General features: G+C 38.9%; 1 protein-coding gene across 1 annotated transcript; it reads left to right on the top strand.

The window, feature by feature from the left end:
- The first annotated feature begins 1,944 nt into the window (after positions 1 to 1,944).
- Positions 1,945 to 19,009, top strand: LOC141264319 (immunoglobulin kappa light chain-like). Its single transcript, XM_073676610.1, has 6 exons — positions 1,945 to 2,130; positions 2,228 to 2,516; positions 12,377 to 12,429; positions 14,236 to 14,559; positions 15,301 to 15,360; positions 16,689 to 19,009. The coding sequence occupies exons 1-6, from the start codon at positions 2,076 to 2,078 to the stop codon at positions 16,808 to 16,810; spliced, it is 903 nt and encodes a 300-aa protein (XP_073532711.1). The 5' UTR covers positions 1,945 to 2,075; the 3' UTR covers positions 16,811 to 19,009.
- The last annotated feature ends 5,080 nt before the right edge of the window (positions 19,010 to 24,089 follow it).

Genomic DNA, 24,089 nt, shown 5'->3' with positions numbered 1-24,089 from the left:
CGATGGCCCCCGGTCTCCTTATCCGATGCGTCTGGTCTCCCTGGTGTCTCGTGGTGGTCTAAAAGGACCTTCCATGACGTCATTTAGTCATGTGACACATGACTAAATGACGTCATGGAAGGTCCTTTTAGACCATCGCGAGCCGCCGGGAAGCCAGGACGCATCACTAAGGAGACCGTGGGCCATCAGAAGGTGAGTATAATGTATTTTTTTATTTTAAATTCTTTTTTTTTTTACAGGTACCATGGTACCCGGGTCTGGAGGAGAGTCTCCTCTTCTCCAGACCCGGGTACCATCCACACATTGAATCGCTTAATATCCACATGTGCACATGTAGTCATGCGGATATTAAGCGATTCAATGCAAGTCAATGGCGGCGAAAATGCCACGATTACGCAAAATAATTGGTAGTTCTGCGGATTTTTCCGCAATGATAATCCGCAGCGGAAATTTCCGCAGCATGTGCACAGCACATGAGGATTATCATTGGGGAACATTGCAGACCTTCTACCAAGCATTTCCACGGCAGAATTGCCATTGCGGAAACACTTAGAAAATGCATAGTGGGCACACAGCCTTCGGCTACATTTTCATATTTGTGTGTTACTGATAGAGAGAAACAGAATTACTTTTTTTCTCAGGTAACATCCTAGTTGCTTCCTATTTGCTTCCTTTTTTTCTCTCATCCCCTTTTTCACAGACGCAGGTAGATTGTCTAAACTTTTTTTTATCCATTGACTCTTAACAATATATCAGTTGCAAATTGATGAAAGACAGAAATACAGGCAGTCACTTACCCATAAAGCAATGCAACGACCCCAAACATACACCTATTGCCATTAAGAAGTATCTTCAGTGTGAAGAACAAGGAGTCCTAAAAATGATGTTATGACCCCCACAGAGTACTGATCTGAGCATTATCAAGTCTGCCTGGAATTACATGAAGAGACAGAAGGATGTGCACAAGCCTGAATCTACAGAAGGTTAATTCTCCAAGATGTTTAGATGTTTTAATTCCTTCAAAAAACTGTGTGCAAGTGTACCCAGAAGAATTGATAGTTTGACACTGTTTTGAAGTCAAAGGGTGGTCAACCCAAATATTTATCTGATTTAGATCTCTCGTTTGTTCATTCATGTTCCACTTTAATATTTTGTACAAATAAACCATTAACTCTTCTATTTTTTCAACCATTCTTACTTTGCAGCATGTTTTTGCATCTACCTAAAACTTTTGCACAGTACTGTATGTATTTCAACACTGTCCAATAAATTATCAGTATATAGATTCACACTAGAGATGAAATGATAATTTGCTAGTTTTGCTGAATTTTGTAAAAAAATGGATTTGCAGCAAATCGATTTTCCTTGAATCGCTAATGCAGCAACGCCCCCGATAATCCTAAAAAGACACATATTAGTGTGAAGTCTCCTGGAATGTTATGACATGACTGACAATGGATGATGATTCAGTGCAATTGTTCCTGCACCACTATCGGGTCACATCAATTCACTAGTCCTGATCCACATGACATCTGCTCATCGCCACATGACAGATTTTACACCTTGGAGTACAGCAATAATTTTCCTTTTCTTCCTGGCAGAACTTCCTACTTTGGTCTCACCTGTGTAGACTAAGCCTGGCATTATGCGTAACTGGTATCTGATAGTCCCTTTCCTAGATCTACCATTTTTGCCTTGATTACTCCAATGTACCACTTCATTGTTCTGGAGTTCACTACCTAATTTCTTGCATGAAAATAGTTTTGAATGATGCCCCATTATTCTCAGCTCCCTTCAGGACCCCAAGCCTTTGTTTCAGTAAACGGTTCAATGTCCTCTAGTTATGTTTGCAAGATACCCATCTGTTTAAAATCACACTTGTCAATTACTCTGTGGGTTTTGCAATATATATGTGTCAGCTATTCTACCAAACCGTGTGGTTATTGTTTGCGGCTTTGCTGAATATCACAGAATTTCAAGACTGACTTGTAAAGACAACCAAATTAAAAGAAATGTTAAAAACATATTGCTGACTTGGGCACTGGACTAAGACACCAACTGCAAGGTCAATCATCATGAAGACATTGAACATGCTGCTGTATACCATACTTGTGTTTCTTTCTCATATTGGTAGGTACAGTTCACACAATTAAATCATTTGTAAAATAATGTGGAGTAGTCTAGTAATAATATTGTATGCTAATCTCATTGTCATTTTATTGTGTAGTTTCCTGCCAGGAATTAAAGTCTCTTATACGACCAACGGGGAGAACAGCTAAATTCACTTGTGGGGTTGATGGCATTTCAGTCCTACAGCAAGGCCTTCATTGGTATCATCAAGATAACAGCAAGGTTATTAAATGGCTTCTATTCTACAAACCCGGGAAGCCGGATGAAGCTGTACAAGAATATAAAACAAGGACATCCCTGGAAATTGTTACAGAAAGTTCTTGCACTTTGAGCATTACAAATATAAGGCCCATGGATGACGGCACATACTTCTGTGCAGCCTGGCAGAATACCACTGTGCACTAACTACATTAAGAAACAACGCAATTTCCTTCTAATGGTTTGCCGCAGTTTCATCTTTGTTTCTCTTAAACTGCATTATTATTTACTGTAATAGATCTCCGATGTATGGTCCTCTTTTGAATAATTTTTTACCTAACATTAATAAAAAGTATTTTAAATAAATAAATGGCGCAAACTCATCTACTGCTCTGTTCAAACAGGGCACTACAGAGCCCTATTTTAAGGATCATTGGGGTGTCAGTGGTGGGACCCCGAGCAATCAGCAAGTTATCACCTATCCTTTGCACAGGTATTTGCAATGAATACACAAACTAAGGCTACATTCATATATCCGTGAATCATGTAGATGTTTTATCCATACCCATTATATTCAATATGGCTATTCACATGTTCTTTGTGAATCATGTGTCCGTAAAAAAACACGACATGCCGCTTTTGATCTGAGTTATGGAGCAAAATTACCCATGCAAGTCTATCGGCCGGTAAAAAACCATTGACAGCACAGACTACCATCCACGTGCAATCCATGTGCTATCCATTTTTAATATGGCAATGAATAGGAGAAGGTTTGCAGCTCATTAATTTTTCCATCTGAAAAAAATCACTGATGATAAAAATTTAACCACTGACGAAAATCAGATCAAGAACACTAATGAAAATCATACCATTATTGCGTACTAAAAATATTAATGACGTCTGAATGAGGTCTTAGGATACAGTCACAAATAGAGATTTCTGCAGAATTTCAGCTGTGAATCTCGCGATTGATCCATGCCAAATGCGCAACAAAATCTATGTATCACAAGTCGATATGTCATGAATTTTGATGCAGATTTGCCAAGGATTTCATAGGCACCTGTAATAAAGTTGTTTTGGGGTTTTTCTGCTGCAAGGGCATGTTAAAGGCTCTTCAAATGGCACGCACAAACTGTTCCTGCAAAATCTGCATTCAAAAAGTGAAATGACGCTCCTTTCTTCAGAGCCCTGTTGTGAGGCCTAGCAGTAGTAGTTCTAACGACATTTTGGGTTTCATCGAGTTCAAACGAAATTATGTATCAAATTGTAGTATCCATTTTCTCCTCCTACCCCTTGTGAAAATAAAAATAGCCTCCAATATTCCTTTTTAGGGTATGTGCGCACGTTCATGATTTGAAGCAGAAATTTCTGCAGCATTTCTGCATCTCCTTGACAGGAAATAAGCTGTGGAAAAAAAACACTTTTTGATGCGTTTTTTTAAGTGTTTTTTGAAGCGTTTTTTAATACGTTTTTGTACATCAATGAATGCTTTTTGGAGCTAAATAAAGTTATCTGAAAAGGAACGTGGAACATTGCTTTAACCCTTGGATTACCGTCAGAACTGTGTAAATTGGTTAATTTAAGAATGTGTCTGTTGTATTTCAAATAAAGTGTTTGCTCTGCGTGTTTATTTAACTCTTTACTTTAATTAGGTTTGGTGATGAAAGGGTCTGATTGACACCTTGTCATCACCAAACAAAAGAGCTAGGTGTCAGCTAATCCCATTCACCCAATCTTCATTACCATTTCCATTCATGTAATTTCTGAGGCAGCTGTGAGCTGCTATTTTTAGCGTAGGATGGTGCCATTAGGCAAGCATGGTCCCTGGCTATTATTAACAGCTCACAGCTGTTTGGTTAGCTGTTATGTCCCCACGAACAGCAAGAAGTAGCGCTTTGGAAGCAGCGTATTTTTCTACGTCCAAAATGCGGTATTCTAATGCCGCATTTTTGTTGTTGGTACATGTGAATCCACCGCATATAATGAAACTTCAATCGGTCAAAATCTGCAGCAGAGACTAGCGTGTCTGCTACAGAAATTGACATGCTGCGGGTGAGGTTATGTGGCCACGATCAGGAGCCGCTGCGGGTTTGATGCTGCGTGCTTATGCAGCATCAAAGCCGCAGCATCCAGATGTTACAGCAAAGTGGATGGTATTTCTAGAAATCCCATGTCCACTATGCATGCATCTGAGGCTGCGGATCACCCATGGACACTGACATGCAGCGTGTCTTTCAGGACCGCAGCATGTCAAATTTCTTGCGGAGCCGCTGGTCTCTGCAACAGAAATTTGACCACCAGAATGTATTGAATGCGGTAAATCCACATGGTTCAGTGAACATATGTGGATATACCTGCGTTCAATAGAATGCAACATTTTGGACGCAGCAAAAATATGCTGCATCCAAAGCGCTGCTACATCCAGATTGTGCGCACATAGCCTAAAAATTTTTTTAAAAATAATTTTCAGAACCAGCAGAGGGAAAGCCGACCGCTGGGGGCTGATATTAGTAGCCGGAGAAGGGGCCATTAGCCAAAAATGTTCCCTGGCTATTAATAACCACCCACAGCTGTTTGCTTAGCCTTTACTGGCTAGATTACAGGGGGACCCCAGAAAAAAAATTACGTAGGGTCCCCCTATAAAATCTAACCAGAAAAGTCTAAACAGACAGTTGTGGGCTGATATTAATAGCCAGGGAAGGGGCCATGGATCCTGGCCCCCTCTGCGGATAATAATATCACCCCTCAGCAGTCCCAGAAATGGCACATACATAAGATGCGCCAAATCTGTCACTTAGCCTCCGCTCTCGCCACTGCCCTGTAGCAGTGGCGAGTGGGGTAATGGGGTTGGGGTTCATGTCAGCCTTGTATTGACGGCTGACGTGAAGCTCAGGTTAGTAATGGAGGGAGTCTTCAGCTGAGAGCTCACATGACCCCAGGTCTTGGCAGCTCAGCGATGTACACTGCCGGGACATCGCGAGGACACCGGGGGGGTGCCGGACAGGTGAGCATTGGGGTTTGTTTTTTTTAACTTTTTTTTTTTACACCTTGTGCAGTCCCGACTCGGCTGAGGAGACTACTACTCCCCTCAGCCACGCTGCTTTCGCGGTTATCAGCAGGAACGGCAGTCGGATGATGGGAGTAGTAGTCCTCCCCAGCTGACCTGGGTTCCACTCTATGCAGCGTTTCCGCTGCCCATTGACTTTAATTGATAAATATTATTCCTGCGGATTTGCTGCGGTTCAATTAAACTCAATGGGCTGGAAACACTGCGGAAACGCTGCATGGAAAGGACATGCTGCGTTTTAAAATGCAATGCTAATCCTGAGCGGAAATTTCCGCATCATGTGCACAGCACATAAGGATTGCCATTGCATTAGCTGGCAGACTGATTACCAAGCGTTTTTGATGCATTTACGTGCAGAAAAACCGCCGCAAAAACGCATCAAAAATGCTACGTGTGCACTTAACCTTACTGGTAAAAATGGGCTGTGAAAATAACAAAATATATTTTTACCACTAAAATGTTATATTAAACATTATTTCTCATTTTGACAAAGTGCAATAGAAGAGAATGGACCACACAATTTGTTACACAATTTTTCACGAATACAATGATACCCCATATATTGTTGTACACTATTGTTTGGACACATGGCAGGGCTCAGATTGGTAGGAGCAGCTTTTTGCTTGTGGAATGCAGATTTTGTTTAACCCCTTCACTACCTTGCGATTTACCGTTTTTGCGCTTTCATTTTTTGCTCCCCTTCTTCCCAGAGATCTAACTTTTTTATTTTTCCATTAATGTAGCCTTATGAGGGCTTGTTTTTTGCGAGATGAGTTGTACTTTTGAATGACATCATTGATTTTACCACATAGCGTCCTGGAAAAAGGGAAAAAAATTCCAAGTGTGTTGAAATTGAAAAAATTGTTTTTTGTTTTTTTTTATTTACCATGTTCATTAAATGCTAAAATGGACCTGCCATTATGATTCTACAGGTCAGTAAGAATATGCAGATACCACACATGTATAGGCTCTTTTTTTATTTATGTGGTGAAAAAAAATTCCAAAAATTTGAAGCCATTTTGTGAGACCCATAGCGTCTCCATTTTTCATGATCTGAGGCTGGGTGAGGGATTATTTTTTTGTGCCCAGAGCTGACATTTTAATTGATATTATTTTGGGCCGTTTACATTTTATTGCAATGTTGAGTCGGCCAAAAAATGTATTTAAGTAATTCTGGTGTTTTGATTTTTTTTCTTGTTATGCCAGTCTGATTAATTTAGTTTATATTTTGATAGATCGGACATTTCTGAACGCAGCTATACCAAATATATGTTGTTTTTTTTTAATTGTTTTATTTTTATTGGATTAAAAGGAGGGTGATTTAAACTTGTGATTTTTTTTAATATATATGTATATATGTTTACTTTTTACTTTTTTCTCCTTAGGAGACTTGGAGCTGCAATCATCTAATCCCCTGTGCTACATATAGCAGGACTTCAGCCTTGCTATGTGTAGCAAAAAATCACAATCTCCTATGAACGCTTGCCACGGGCCGTTGTTTATAGGAGACTTACTATGACAGGCACAAGGGTCTTTTGCAGACCTCTGGCTGTCATGACAACCCATCAGCGGCCCCTGATCACGTGACAAGGATGTCGATGGGCAGGACTTGATGTGCGCTTTCACCCGGCATGTGTTAAATGCCGCTGTCAGTGATTGACAGAGGAAATAATCTGGTTAACAGTTGTTAGAGGAACATGACAGCTGATCAGATCAGATGTCATGTGGGGGGAAAGATGCGGGCTCAGCGCCTTATCCCGCATCAAAAGTAGGCACACGACCTTTGACGTACCAATACGTCAAAGGTCTGAAGGGTTTACATAGATTGGGGGCGCAATTAGCAAAGCCCTTAAAGTGCCAGAATAGCAAAACCTCCGCACATGTTACCCCATTTTGGAAACTACATTGCTTAATGAATTCATCTAGGGTTATCACAGATGAAAAAAATAGCCTTACAAACACCAGGTCAGCTTACCAATGCACTAGCAGGATGCAGCAGATTTCCCATAATAAAGGTAGGGCAGCACAGGTGCAAAATACTAATGCAAACAGCCACTCACACCTACCAATTCATGGTGGGGGTGGCTGTGTATTATTATGCATGCACATAGATGTGACTTACATAGGACGCCAGTCACACAGATACATGTGATGTCTGGTTTACAGAATATTGATGACGCCCATACTATTAGATCAAGTGGGCTGTCCAGTACTATATAAGTGCACCCCACAAGACAGACACCCCAATTTACCCAACCAAAACTAAAGGGCCTGGCTGCATCCTGAAAAAAAGGAGAAATGTGCAATACAAAGATGAAAATAATGTATAAGATAAATACATTACATGAGGTGTTGGTCGATATTTTGGCCAAAATACGCAAGCTCACAACTCACACCAAGGGTCCTCATAGTTGCGAGTCCCAACACTAAAATTAAAAACGATTCGCAGACCAGGACAAAGATTCAAAAAACATCAAAGAGGAAAAAAATAACCTTACCAACACCAGGTCAGATTACCAATGCACTAGCAGGATGCAGCAGACCCCCATGATAAAGGCGTATTTAATATTAGTGTTACTGTAGTGTTTTACTGTTTTTAATAGTTACTGTATTCATAGGTGAATACATTGAGGAGTAATTTTCTAAATGAGATCACTTTTGGGGGCTTTCTGCTGCTTTGGCAGCTTAGGGGCTCTGCAAATGCACCTTAGGCGCCCACAAACGTTTTAGGCATAATCTGTGCTCCAAAAGTCATATTTGCAATTTTTAACCTGTAACATTGTAACATCTGTAGCGCCCCGAGGGTTCGGCTGCTACAGGGGTATTGCACCTCTACCAGAGGTGTGATATTCCACTCCCTGGTAAGGATGGAGTATGGACCAGGGCTCAGGTAGCTGCGTACAGCACACACACCCCATTTCCGAGGGACAGTTCAACGGTGCTCCCATTAGACAGTAATGCAGGCACGACAGACCATGTCCCTGGCTGGAGTGGGGAGGGGGGAGGAAAACCCGGTGATGTAGGAGCAGGAGGGGACGGTTCCTGAGCGTAGATAGGAGCCCATTGGTTGCTGCTCACCTGGGCTCATGTTCTAGAGGAAGGTATAAAAGGTGGGCACCATCTTAGATGCAGAGGAGAGTGAGAGCAGAATCTGTTCAGTCAGAGGAGAAGAAAGGGAGCAGAGGCTCTGTAGGAGCTCTGCTCAGGAGTGGGCCTAGAAAAGAGGCCGAGAAAGGAGGAAGAGAAGGAACAGGAGAAGAAGGAACAGAAAAGGAGGAGGAGAGATAGAGAAACAGAAGGGCTCAGGAACAAGAATGTGGAAGGGACCCTAAGAACCCATGAGAATACCGGGTGAAGGGTCAGGCAGATTAAGGGTACCGGATCCCAAGTTGGTGGAGGAGAAACTACCCTCAGCCAAAGACTGGAGGTCGTGATCATTCATTGGTGCGACACCTCATCAAACCTGCTAGGAAGGCACAATATAGGACAGCGGGGAATGGGGCCCACGTTTACCCGCGCAGATCCGTGGCAGCTGGACAAAAGTGGGTCACTGGTGAGGCAGGCCAGAGAAAGGACAAAAGGGGGTCCTGAGCCAGACTTCTGAACTGCCTGGGAGTTGACCGAGCCCCACACCTGGTGGACGCAGCACGGCTCGGGCGGTCGCTACCTGTACAGAAGTGACCCGGAGCACATGAACTGTGAGTAAAAGATATTGGATTGCAGTACGTTGTCTGTGTACTTTCTCGCTTCTCCAGCGCTACCGGTACTGGGACTCCCTGCACCATCACCCCCATCATCCATTGCACAACCCTGGGGCTACACTCTTCCCGTGGGGAGTTAAACAACCTCAGCTGCGTACACCATCAGCCTCAGGGGATTACCTTGCAGCGGCGGTTCATAATAACCGCAATCCACGGGTGGCGTAGTCGGACAACATGAACAGCACATAGTAGACTACCATTGGTCTGACCGCCCTGAGCCACGGAACCAGGTTGCCGCCACTACCCCCATCGTCTCCTGTTGCCCGGCTCCGAGTACCCCACGGCCCAGGGGGCGAGTCACATCCACTGCATACTGGAAAACACCGATGTAGTCAAAATCGTCAGTACACATAGATACATTTTCAAAGAGGTGTAATTTCTGCACCTTATTAGGTAAATTGTTACTTGTGTTTTTGAATGCATTTTTTTTACATGTATTTTTACTGTGCTTTTAACACTGTGTTTTTTGACTCTTTTTGGTTTGTCATGCGTTAAATAAAGCTGCTTTCTTTTTGACATTTCCTGGTATGTGGCTTTGATTAACCCTAGAACACATACCTGGGGCCTCGCAGGCCCGCCCTGTTAATTGTTTTCTATTTTCTGCAAGATTACTTTAGTTAGAATTTTGAAACTCTAGGTATTCCTCAGGTATATAGTTGTTTGTCATTTTTGCTTGAGTTAATCCATGTTATTTGCACACGGGCCTAAAAGGCCCCAGGTATGTGAAAAAGTAGATTTTTATGATCATGCGTTCTAGGGTTAAAAGAGTTGTCCACAACTAGGACAACCCCTACTTGATCTAAATGTTTGGCCCCGATAAAATCAAAAAGCCTATACTCACCTCTTGTGCCGGGACTTCTCCAGCGGTGTTGGCACTCGCGTTCCCGGGGCTCTCGTACAGTTGTTATGACACGTGAATATGGCGCCCAATCAGTGCTGGCGTCACTGTCTCCACCTTTTGTCGAATTGAACATGAAATGGAAGTCCAGGCTTCAACTGCTCTCTTACTTCCTCTTTATGATCAATTTGACAAAAGGCGGGGACAGTGACACCAGCGCTGATTGGGCGCCAGACTCACGTGTCACAATAACACAGGAGCCCCGGGGAGAGCGAGTGCTCACACTGCAGGAACGGCGCCGGCACGGAAGGTGAGTATAAGCTTTTTTACTTTATCGGGGCCAAGCGTGAGGTATGACAAGCAGTTGTCCAAGTAGTGGACAACTTCTTTAAGCTTTAATGATACAGTCATGTAAGGAATTCAAGTGCTTTTAGTACATTTCAGCATAAGAAACGTACTAAAAATGTATATGCTTTTTTTACTCACAGGTTTTCTGCATCTAATGCAATCCTATGGGAAAATTCTGCACATAAAACTCAGCGTACCAGCAAGAGAAATTGATATGTTGAGGATTTGAAAAATGCACCGTGGGTCAATTTAAGCAGCATAAATAAAAAGCACAGTGGGCATCAAATTTTTATAAATCTCATCCACTTTGTTCAAATACTCATCAAAGGAATGTAACCTTACAGACCCCTGCACCACCCTGATGATTGAAATCATGGTGCTGCAGAGAGAATATAACTTCATTTTCTCTCTGTAGCCACTCTATCAGTAAACCAACTTAATATGATTTAAATGCTTTTTACTGTATTTTTCAAATTATAAGATGCACTTTTTTTGGGGGGGGGATGGAGGTGCATCTTATAATCCGAATTGAGGGGTGGAGCTTACTGGTTGCAGTGTAGTGGGGTCCCAGGGTCGCTGCTGCCGGAAGCTTCTGGCGAAGGCAGGAGTTGCGAGATGGTTGCTGGTCCCATACTGGTAGGATGAGGTGTTCGGTGGTACGGAGGCTCCACCGACATTTTGTGAAAGCTGGAGTCCCACCTCTTCCATACTTGTCTATGCGGTGGACTCTGGAAAAATGGCCGCCGGAGGCGGCGCATGCTCAGTTGAGATCAGGAGCCGAGATCTTGAAAGACGAGATCTTAGTGCAGAGATCTCAATCTGAGCACTCACCACCTCTGGCGACCATTTTCCTGGAGTCCATCGCATTAGAAAGTATGGAAGGTGCGAGGCTCCGGCTTTCACAAAATGTCAGCGGAGCTCCCGCACCACCGAACACCTTATCCTACCAGCGTGGGGTCCGCAGCCATCTCCTGACTTCTGTCTCCGAACACCCCATTCTGCCTCCTCAACATCTCCCGCCTCCGCCAGCAGCGACCCTGCCACCTGGGGCCCCACTCCACCAATGCCGCCGCCCCCCAGATAAGCTGACTATAACACACTGGTTTATTAAAATACATTTTTTTTTCATATTTTCGGCCCCAAAAATTGGGGTGCATCTTATAAACCAGTGCCTCTTTTAATCCGCAAAATACAGTATCTGCAATTTTGGAAGTGACAGATTCCCTTTAAAAAGCATCTTCACTATAGTGAAAGTTTTTCTTTAAACCAATTGTCTCTTGGTACAAATTGCTAGAAATTATAACCAAAAACCCACATTTCCTGAGCCTGTATAAAGTATAGTGTCTCCTTATGCTTGTGGGTTTCCTGTAGTTCTATTCCATAGTCCAAAAAGAGAGTAAGGCAGTAACTACAAAGTGAAGTAAAAAAAATTATAGAAGAGCTACATAATAATTCTTGTATTTTTACCTACTCTATTTGTCTGCTAGTTAAAAAAAAGTATTGGTAAATGGTTCAGTAATTGCACGGTGATAAGTATTTTACCGCGGCACACGGCTCTACATAACAAGTAAGTACATACTCAATAAAAATAAGAATGACTATTTAATGCATGTTCCAGCTGTAAAATAATAAACTGTAGAACAGTCAAACTAAACTTTACATGTTTTTGCTAGGTAAAACAATTCTTGAAACAGATTTATATCAATCACCACCAATTTACGGTATTTTTTATTTAAGTAATCATGTTAGTTGCTTTGCATTGTGAGTAATTTTTTAAAAATATATATTTCTTTATTTATTTGGATTATTATATTATATTATTTTGCTTGGATTATAATATATTATTTTGTAATTTGTATTATGTATTGTTTTGCGTAATCTTGTTTGATTATATATTATACAATTACATTAATCATAATGCAAAATCTGTATCTTGCAATGCTTTTTAAAAAAAAAAAAAAAAAAAAAAGACTAATTGGCTTCAGCTTTAGTTTTTAACATCGCTCAGTTTTTGCTAAGAAAACCATCACTGTGTAAGGATGCCAACATGAAGAAATTTGGAACAGGCACAAAACTTTTGGTAATTGGTAAGTATAACTTAATAGAAACAAAAAATGAAGAATTAAACGCAAGTCACAAACTTCTCCGACTGATATTACTTTCATAAAATTGTATAAAAAAATGATAAAGCCAATAACAATTTCAATATAATCCATTATTCTCCCCATTTTGAAAATCCTTACTTTTTTTGTAATGCGGCAGTCTATTACTAAATTCACTGAATCAAATTAAATTACCTATCATACTAGTCTGATCCAAAAAATAAAATTTTAATAGATGAAAATGCATGTGCATATATGCATTTATATATATATATATATATATATATATATATATATATATACTGTGTATATATATATATATATATACATGCATATTTGCAAATAGAGAAACAAACTAGTTATATGAATGGCCTGTGTTGTAATTTGCTGAGTTCTTACAATTCACTTATTTATACTTTGTGATTGAGTCATTGATAATATTTTTACTTTTTAAAGCATTTTTTACAAGAAATCTAGATTTCCAGAGCAACATGACATAATTCAGCCCTGGTGGTAAAATTGCAGGATTACACTGACCTCAATGGGAAAAAATATAACTAATCAACCTTCTGACCACTCAACATACTTATACTGATTGCGAGATAAGATGGGTGATGTTACTATGTGATCAGCCAATTTTTAATATGCATTGTATTATATTATTACATATTATTTCCACATTCATCAGGGACATAAGAACCTTTAATGTGAACCCATTCAGTGGTTTTATTACATTTATCGGCAGTTAAGCATTAATCTAATGGAAACATGATCCTGAGTAATGTTAAATTGCTCAGAACAACTGACTTGACATTAGTTTGGAAGCACTTTAAAGCAGACATAATAAATACGGAGAGAAATATAGAACTTCTATGTTATCGCAGAATCGATAATATTATTTTATGAAGGAATTTCTATTAAGGCTGTATTTTTTTGTATTCTCTATTTTATAATATTTAACTGGTTAATGACTGGCTTATCTTGTACCTTATGGACCAAGCATTTTTTTTATATTTCATGAGTCATATTATTTTTTCCATTAAGTGAGTGGTATGAAAGCTTTTTCATTATTAAAATGTGTATTTTTCAATTACATAATTTTGGAGGCCGCAATTGATTTTTGTGTTTTTTTTTTCCAGTCTTTGTTTCCCAGAGTGGACTTTTTACGCAATTCAACTTTACTCAACTTAATTTTCCCTTTTCAGTCTCCTTAAAGTATATGAAACAGCATCTGCTAGATAACTTGTATGATGTTTTTGAATACATGGTATTCCTACTTATTATTTACGGGAAACGTTTGCTTCTGGCAGATCTGGAGGGCAATGTTCGGCCCTTGGCAGCCTTAGTTACTCTATCATTCTGTCAAGCACGTCTGTGATAAATGCTCGGTTTCAAATGGTTTCTCGGGTCCCATATATTACATTGGAAATAAGACTGTAACTTATGATCATGCTCTTGTAGTGATTACATGTGCACGGATACTGAGCCTGGGCAATCATGTACCATGACATTAATGTATAAGATGGTATCCTGAAGAATTCAGAGTGCAGGAAAGTGTTAAAGTGACACCAAAGTGCCTTATTACAAAGGGGTACTGATAATACCATTTCATGGAGAAATAGTATTACGAATGTTTTATAAGTGTGTAATATAATCTTCAAAATAGAGTTTCCCTTTAATTTATTTTCTGTTGTATTTGTTTATTACATATATTTAAGCTACACTGTATATATAAGTGTCCAACACGTATCATTTCAATTCCTGCAAAAATTTTTTTTCTTTTTTGATCAGATCAGACGACAGTTAAACCGGATGTGACTATCTTAGCTACATCTAAGGAAGTTGTGAAGGATATAGGATCTGCAACTTTACTGTGCAACCTGCAGAACTTCTTCCCCGACGTGATAAATGTGATGTGGACAACAGAAGGAAGCAATGACGAGCTGGAATCAGAGCAGGGGGAACTTGTAAAGAATGCCTCCAGCCAAAGGTCCTCGTTCTACAGCTGGATTACAATTAAAAAATCTGACATAGGTAAAATATATAAATGCAGGTACAAACATGAAGGAAATGTGGCGATGAGGGACCTGTGGCAAGAAGTAGCGTATGATACAGGTACACTTTATTACTTTATAACAAATTATAAATGAATAATATACTTTATAAATTCCAATGTATTGTTTACCGAGTCAATAAAATTTGTCACGCTAATATCTTCAATGTTACAATGTTTCTAGACTTCCTTGTCTATGGTGATTACATACCTGAGTACGTTAGCCACCTAAAATACAAAATGTGCCCACAAAATGTATGAAAATGTATTTCAAATAGTACCAATGCAATTTAGACAGGGTCTTACTGGCCAACAATAATGAGTCTCAAAGGGTCAGCAAATCGTTTGGGGTCGTAGAACCAATTAATTGACAATACCATCTATTTCTTATTAGTTGATAATAAACATATTGCATATGAAAAACTAAATATTTTAAACTAAAAAGGACATGCACATCTTATGTGTCAATTAATGATGGGATATTTTTTTCTGTAGGGTCCAAAAAACCCAAATCTATCAGTGTTAAAAGAAAACATATTGTTTTGATTCCAAAGTGATAGAAAATGACAATTTATACAGTTCACAATGTGTCATCGTTCTAGCAGTTTAGACATTAGTTTCCTGCTCAAATCCGTCATCCCAGGGATAACACTCATGTAATATGATCCCTTATTCTTTTGAATAGTACATTTTATAGCTTTGTAATATTATAACATAATTTCTATATATGAATGTATTAAACATAGTGTGTCACACCTTAATAAATAAGTTTACTTATCAGATACTATAATTCTATTTTACAGCCATTTTGAAGGATTCAAGTGAGGATGAACCCAAAAATGGTAACTGCACTAATTCTCCAGGTATGGTAAATTTGTAAATTTGATTTTAAATTGAGTTTACTTAATATTTTGTCATCTACTGTTTTAATTTTTTAAATGATTTTTTTTTTTGTCAAAATTTGCAATGGTTTCCTTTTTTACTTTAATATACCAAAACCAAAATATACATTCATTAGCTCATAAAATCAAGTATAATTTATTTTTACTTGTAGATAGTGTCACCTCTTGATAATTTTGGCAAAAATTATGTTTGGAAACTTTATATTTTAACTTTTAATGCAAAAAAACAACAACTTTATAATACAATAAAAAATGGGGAAAGAGGATGGAGACACTGAGGAATTTGAAGTGAAGATGGCAGAAGAGAAAAATGTTAGGGAAAGTACGTTTCTAAGTTGTCTAAGTAAATGAAAAACCTTCAGCTAGTCGTTCCAGTTCCAGTTTGCATTCAGATGGTGAAAACTCCTTTAAGCTGTGTGCCCACCATGAGTTTTTAGTGAGTTTTTGACGTTGGATATTTTCGCTGCTTTTGAAAATTAGAGCAGGGTTACCTCCTCGTACCCATTGTAGGTGCCATGTGGTGGCCTTAACATAGGAATTCATTCTTTGAATTGTATTTTTCAACGCTGGAAACTAAATGGAAATAAAACTCAGAGAAAAGAAGTGGCTTTCTATTGTTCTCAGACCATTTTTTTCTGGATTGTGGTCAGTTGGTTTATTATCCCTAGAAAGTTCAAACATATATACAATTTACAGTGGATGAATAAATTACAGTTTATTTGCATGCAGAATGTACTATAGCCATATGGATTTTTTCCTAAATGTTTTGTAAAATAATGGTGAAGCATAATAATTGTTTTATATGCGTGTAATGTACTTCAAGGGCTGGCCTGCAAAATGGATGGGAGTGGATACTGTATAGCAGGGCTATCTAGGTGTATACAGTATTTCCTTACTGCGAATCTATCATATCTGTAAAGATAACTTCATGAGTGATACAATACTTTCTAAAATTCTTATTTGACATTGCAGTTATTTTTCAAAAAATAAAGTTACAGGCTAAACAAGCTATTTTTAAGATTTTAGCCCCAACTTTGTAGATAATTACCCAAACACTCATGTAAACGTTTAGACATAGAATAAAAACAAATATCTGGATTCTTTATAGCTGTTTATGCCTTTGTAATAACATTTTCACAAAAAGCGTTGCATATATGTTTACTTTGTCCTAGGAAACATTAAAAGATCATTCCACCTCTACTTATTTATGATACTGAATATTTTTGGTAAAATCTTTGTTAAAAACGAAACTTTTTGTAACAATAAATAGAATTTCTTACATTTTACAGGTGGTGTCGAAGCCTCAGCTCTGGTCACTCGAGCAGCACAACTTATTTATACGATATTACTCTTGAAGTGCTTCACATATTTTCCATTCTTGCTTGTTTTAAAATATAAATGTGCAAAGTGATTTTTCCAACGCGCATATATTATGTTATTTTCAAATGCAAGCTTTCAGTGACCACTTCATATTTGTGTGATATGTTTAAGGAGCTTAGTGCTGATTACAATAGAGTATTATATAATAGTAAAATGCAAAGTAATTAAAAATAACATTTAAGAATTTGAAGGTACTTTTGCACTTGCATTTATGATGTGTTAAAATGCACAAGTATATTAATTAGAATGTGTTTATCTACTTGATACTTGATTTTTCAAAAGAATGGTTCTTACCAAGTTTTTGAGAAAGCATGAGGATATTTTGTATCTTAGTGACAGTTCTTGGACCTATAACTTTTTGAATATACATTTCCTTTATAATTCCCCTAACTTCAAAAGCTTTATCAAAATGACACCTGTATAGCTTCCTCTTTAAGACCACGACCATTGCCATGTTTTCTTAATTACATAATAAAATGTATTCATTTTAAAAATGCGCTAAAAACTGCATGTGTTTTTCACAAGGATCATCATGTGCAAGTACAGTGCAGGAAAGAAGTGCGAGCAGCAGCTGTGTCTGATGTTTCTTACCTATGCCTATTAGATCTAGCCAAAGGCAGCATGAGATAATGCCCTGTACTACATGAATAGTGATGTGTATTATCAAAGCAATCAAAGGTTATCATGTTCAAGTCCCTTTGTGGAACTAATAAATATTGCAAAAAAAACCCCAACCAAACAGGTTTTTAAGTATATAAAAATGTAAAGAAAAATCCCAGTTTAAACAATAAAAGTGGCCTATTTTGGAAAAAAATATGCTCCCTAAAAAACACACATATATGTGGTTTCACCATGTTCATAATCACCCATATTATTAACATATTTTATTGTTAATCCTGAATGTTGAGCATTGTAAAATAAAAAGGAAAAAGAATTCCAGAATTAAAAGTGCTCAAACAGCGTGGCATCAACAGAAAAATAAGAATCTTATAGGTCTTAGTATATTGTACCACAAAAGTAAATTAGTATTTTTCTGTGTATTTATTGTATAAAATAATGAAATAGAAATAAAACTTTCAAATTTTGATATCATAATAGTACCGACCCACAGGAAAAAAACAACCACAGAATTGCTTCTTTTTTTTAAATTCTTTTCATTAAGAGTTAATTGGTTACACAAACAGAAAAATGTTGCCATTGGACAAATACAACTCATCTCACAAAAAAAGAAGCCCCTTGAAGAAAAATGAATATGTCATGGCTCCTTAAGTGCAACAATGAACAAAAAAAATGCTTTTTTAAAAAAAAAACACAAAATGTCCTTAAGGGCTTAACATGCAATGCAAACCTGCATGTGTGAAAGTACCCTTACTGAAACAGAACATACTGACACAAGTTACTTTTTAATGTCAAAAAAATATAGTAAATATTTTATCTTATTGTATTTTTGTTTTAATTAATAAATGGTAAATAGTAAAATATGTCCTTTTTTCTCAAGTGTATTAATTTACTGATTATATATAATTTACTTTATTCTCTTAACATGAGTTAATGGAGGGAAAGGGGCAGCCATCCTGCCTGCGAAAGCAGTCGTGAGGTTTGCTTTACATAGGTCTCAGCATCTACAGGTGGTTTTTAAATTCACAAAAACTGTACAATATGATAATAATAATTTTTATTTTTATAGCATCAACATATTCCGCAGCACTTTACAATTTTAGTGGGGGACTTGTACAGACAATAAAGACATTATAGAATAAGCATAACTCAGATATCAAAAGGAGTGAGGGCCCTGCTTACAATCTATGAATACAATCTATGAATTACAATACCCATACAATACAATTACTGCAGTGGAAAAGTAAACTAGCTTATAGAGAACATAAACATTTGTTATTATGAATGTGATCTTTCTTATATTTCCTCTTGGCTTGAGATATTCCAAGATGTGTTGTCTTAGATGACTAGATTTGAAAAGAAAAAAACATGATTTGATGTGATACTCTGTGCTATATGTGACTATATGTGGCCACCCAGTGGTTGTGATGGGAGTTGCAACCTGTGAAAGGTTTTGCTATTTTGTCATGATACTTTATTTTTTTTATCAAAAGATATTGAAATTCTGAATTAAATTCATGGAAATGTATGTGTGGACATATCTATCTATCTATATCTATATCTATATATATGTACATATATATACAGTACAGACCAAAAGTTTGGACACACCTTCTCATTTAAAGATATTTCTGTATTTTCATGACTATGAAAATTGTACATTCACACTGAAGGCATCAAAACTATGAATTAACACATGTGGAATTATATACTTATCAAAAAAGTGTGAAACAACTGAAAATATGTCTTATATTCTAGGTTCTTCAAAGTAGCCACCTTTTGCTTTGTTGACTGCTTTGCACACTCTTGGCATTCTCTTGATGAGCTTCAAGAGGTAGTCCACGGAAATGGTTTTCACTTCACACGTGTGCCCTGTCAGGTTTAATAAGTGGGATTTCTTGCCTTATAAATGGGGTTGGGACCATCAGTTGTGTTGTGCAGAAGTCTGGTGGAAACACTGCTGATAGTCCTACTGAATAGACTGTTAGCTGCTTTTATCTTGCCATAATACAAATTCTAAGTAAAGAAAAACGAGTGGCCATCGTTACTTTAAGAAATGAAGGTCAGTCAGTGTGAAAAATTGGGAAAACTTTGAAAGTGTCCCCAAGTGCAGTTGCAAAAACCATCACGCGCTACAAACAAACTGGCTCACATGAGGACCGCCCCAGGAAAGGAAGACCAAGAGTCACCTCTGCTTCTGAGGATAAGTTTATCCGAGTGACCAGCCTCAGAAATCGCAGGTTAACAGCAGCTCAGATTAGAGACCAGGTCAATGCTACACAGAGTTCTAGCAGCAGACACATTTCTTCAACAACTGTTAAGAGGAGACTTTGTGCAGCAGGCCTTCATGGTAAAATAGCTGCTAGGAAACAATTGCAAAGGACAGGCAAAAAGCAGAAGAGACTTGTTTAGGCTAAAGAACACAAGGAATGGACATTAGACCAGTGGAAATCTGTGCTTTGGTCTGATGAGTCCAAATTTGAGATCTTTGGTTCCAACCACCGTGTCTTTGTGCGACGCAGAAAAGGTGAACGGGTGGACTCTACATGCCTGGTTCCCACCGTGAAGCATGGAGGAGGAGGTGTGATGGTGAGGGGGTGCTTTGCTGGTGACACTGTTGGGGATTTATTCAAAATTGAAGGCATACTGAACCAGCATGGCTACCACAGCATCTTGCAGCGGCATGCTATTCCATCCGGTTTGCGTTTAGTTGGACCATCATTTATTTTTCAACAAGACAATGACCCCAACCACACTTCCAGGCTGTGTAAGGGCTATTTGACCAAGAAGGAGAGTGATGGGGTGCTACGCCAGATGACCTGGCCTCCACAGTCACCAGACCTGAACCCAATCGAGATGGTTTGGGGTGAGCTGGACCGCAGAGTGAAGGCAAAAGGGCCAACAAGTGCTAAGCATCTCTGGAAACTCCTTCAAGATTGTTGGAAGACCATTTCCGGTGACTATCTCTTGAAGCTCATCAAGAGAATGCCAAGAGTGTGCAAAGCAGTCATCAAAGCAAAAGGTGGCTACTTTGAAGAACCTAGAATATAAGACATATTTTCAGTTGTTTCACACTTTTTTTGCTAACTACATAATTCCACATGTGTTAATTCATAGTTTTGATGCCTTCAGTGTGAATGTACAATTTTCATAGTTATGAAAATACAGAAAAATCTTTAAATGAGAAGGTGTGTCCAAACTTTTGGTCTGTACTGTATATATCTACATACATATCTATATCTATATATATATAGATATAGATAGATAGATATATATCTATATAGAGAGAGATATATAGATATATATATGTAGATATATATGTCTATATATATAGTGGCTCAGTGGTTAACACTGTTGCTTTGCAGATTTGGGGTCCTGGGTTCAAATCCCACCAAGGACAACATCTGCAAGGAGTTTGTATGTTCTCCCCATGTTTGTGTGGGTTTCCTCCAGGTTCTCCAGTTTCCTCCCACACTCCAAAGACATACTGATAGGGAATGTAGATTGTGAGCCCCAATGGGAACAGCAGTGATAATGTCTGTAAAGCGCTGTGGAATGAATGGTGCTATTTAAGTGAGTGAAATAAATAAATAAATATATACAGACAGATATCAAATGTGTCTTTATTTACAAAATCTCTTTTTATCCTATTAACAAGATCATGAGGGCATCCACCTTGCTTGTGACATTAGGGTAAGAGGTTTTCTTTGCAGAAGGCACCCTGGCCTGACCTTAGAGAACAGTCAATAAATAACAGCGGTCAGCCTGCCAAAGCCGGTCACTAGGCTGGGTTTCCATGTATCAGATGCATCCAAGTCAGTTTTTCTAAGTAGACACAAGTAAGTACAAATAAAATATAACATTTTTTGTTTTACTATTGAGTAAATAAAGCTGCACAGAAGTTGAGACATGTGGTCAATTTTGTGTATAGAACTTCATATTTTGCCAGTGACTACTGGCAAACACCCATCTGCAGCCTTTATGGCAAGCAAAAAATGACAAAATTCAACAGATAAAGTGCAAAATGAAAATACCATGAAATCCAGACCTAGTATATGCACTGGTACTTCTAAAGTCCAATTCTCAGTTCTAAAATTATAAAATGAAGTTATTCTTATGATGATTATATAGATTATTATTATTATTTATTGTATATCAACAATCTGCACAATAAAGTGGCATTTACGGTAAATAGTAAAATAATAAAGCAAAGATAACAAAAAAGCAAAACAAAGATGTCATTGCTGTTACTCACCTGCCCTGGTTCCAAGGCCGGGTTCTGCATTCTCCTTCCCCCTCTCCGGTGACCAGTTTCCTCTGCTCCTGTGTGTGTCATGGTACCGTGGTAACCCAGCATGCCCCTCTGATGTTACATGCTAAAGCCTTTTAGTTTGGCTCAGGTAGCTGGCGTCCATGTTTCTCTGCTATCTTCATATTCGGTGTCGCCGATCAAAATCACCTCTGCTTCATATTCTGTGGCATCCCTCAAAAAAGTATAATGTACAATATACAATTTCTTCTTGACATGGGAAGAGATTGATCACCTATTATACTATATACTATATAGTAGCATACATAGTCCTTAGGCCTTAGTATTAATGTAAAATCCAATGGCATCAATATGGAGTTGATCCACCCATTGCTTCTAAGATTTTAGACTGTGTTTGTGGGAATGTTTGACCATTCATTTTAATTCATCCCATGGTGTTCAATGGGGCTGAGGTCAGGACTCTGTGCAGTCAAGTTTTTCCACAACAAACTCACCCAACCAGGCTTTCATGGACCATGGATTTTATACACTGGGGCACAGTCATGCTTGAACAGAAAAGAGCTTTTCCAAAACTGAAGCTTTAAGATTTCCCTTCACTAGTACTAGGGACATAAGCCAACCCTTGAAATACAACCCCATAGTATTATCCTTCCTCCACCAAACTTTAGAATTGGCACAATGCATTCATTCAGGTAATGTCCTCCTTGCATTTGCCAAAACTAGACTTTTTCATTAAACTGCTAGATAGTAGAGATGAGTGTATCGATCTACTTAGAATCAGATTTCCTGAAATTCTTTTGAGATTTGATTCTTGAGATTTGAAAAAAAAATTGCCAACCACCAATTCACACATTACTGAATGTTATGTGCTACCCAGAAGACCCAGCAAGACTGGCACCAAACTAGCAAAGGTGCAGCCACAGATGCACTTGGCGAAAGCTACCCAAGCTAGGCGACCCTTGAGGCCTCGGAATACTCTTCACCCAGCTCCCAGTAAGTAGAAGGGGCACTTTGGCAGAGCAGAAAGCCCTCCAGAATCTGGACATAAACTAGGACCCACGATCAGAGACAATACTCATAAGAACCCCATGTAATCTTACCACCTGAACAAGGAACAAATCGACCAAGTCCTGCGCACTGGTCAACTGAGCCAAAAGAACCAAATGGCATTGTATAGAAAATTGGTCAACAATAACCCACACCGTAGCTATACCCTTGGAGTCACGGAGATCGGTAATGAAGTCCATAGATATGTGGGACCAAGGACTTACAGGAATGGGAAAAGTTTCCCTGCTGGGGCAACGCAAGGCACCTTGTTCCTGGCGCAGATCTTGCATGACTTAACATAAGCTTCAATATCCTTACCCAAGGAAGGCCTTCAATACTTTCTGCTCAACAGGTGACAATTCCCTTAATGCCCGGGTGGCCCGCCGTGACCGAGTCATGACATTCTTTGAGTAAGCCCAACCATAACTGCACCGAAACAAATAATTTATCATGAGGAGTGCAGGACGAAGCCATCCCCTGAGCCTTAACCACCTCCCAAGCTAAATTGACAGAAGAGACTGCAATGCCTATTGGAAGAATGAAATCAGGTTCTGTAATTTCAGACTCACTAGGACAAATACTCCGAGAGAGAGCATCTGCCCGAACATTCTTGGCCCCAGGGATGTAAGAAATCGAAAAATTGAATCTGACAAAAATAAGGCCCATAAGGCTTGTCTCGAGTTCAGTCTCTTAGCATTCTCTAAGAAAACAGTTTTGTATGGTCAGTGAGCACCGTGAAAGGGTGCTTAGCTCCCTCAAGGAGATGCCTCCAGTCCTCCAGAGCTGACTTTTTGGCAAGAAGTTCATGATTACCGATGTCATAATTGAGCTCTGGAGGAGAGAATTTCTGAGAAAAAATGCACAAGATGCGTTAGAGTTTGGAACCCTGGGAGAAAACTGCTCCTAACCCTACCTTGGAGGCAGGGGCTGGCTGGCAAATTTTGGTCTGGGGGGCAAACACGCAACACTGGCCCAGGAGTGGCCCATTCTTAGTTTATTTAAAAGTGACATTAACGCCTGCGCTACACTGACTTTTTTGCAACACTAGTGCTTGATTTTAACTATTAAGAGGCAGCTGCAGTGCACCCAAGTCCATACAACTCAATGTATTGTTTTCTACCGCAGCTGTAGCTAAATGGTTAAAATCAATCATTAGTGCTACAAAAAGTCGCCATGTAGCTGAGGCCTTAATGACATTGCAGTTGAACGCTCATGTGGAGCTGAAACGTTCATACAGGTTCTAAATAAAAGAATGAAGATTCCACAAGGAGTGGAATGCCGATCGCTATTTGGATTTTCTAATATGACTGTTCAAACCAAGCACAGGCGCACGATGCACCCTTGGCGTTGCCAAACAGATCAGTGCACCATCTTA

This window comes from Phyllobates terribilis, unplaced genomic scaffold (genome assembly GCF_046119375.1).
Source record: "Phyllobates terribilis strain yellow unplaced genomic scaffold, ASM4611937v1 Scaffold_4__5_contigs__length_816908805, whole genome shotgun sequence".
NCBI classification, from domain to species: Eukaryota; Metazoa; Chordata; class Amphibia; order Anura; family Dendrobatidae; genus Phyllobates; species Phyllobates terribilis.
This window is presented reverse-complemented; position numbering and strand designations above follow the sequence as displayed.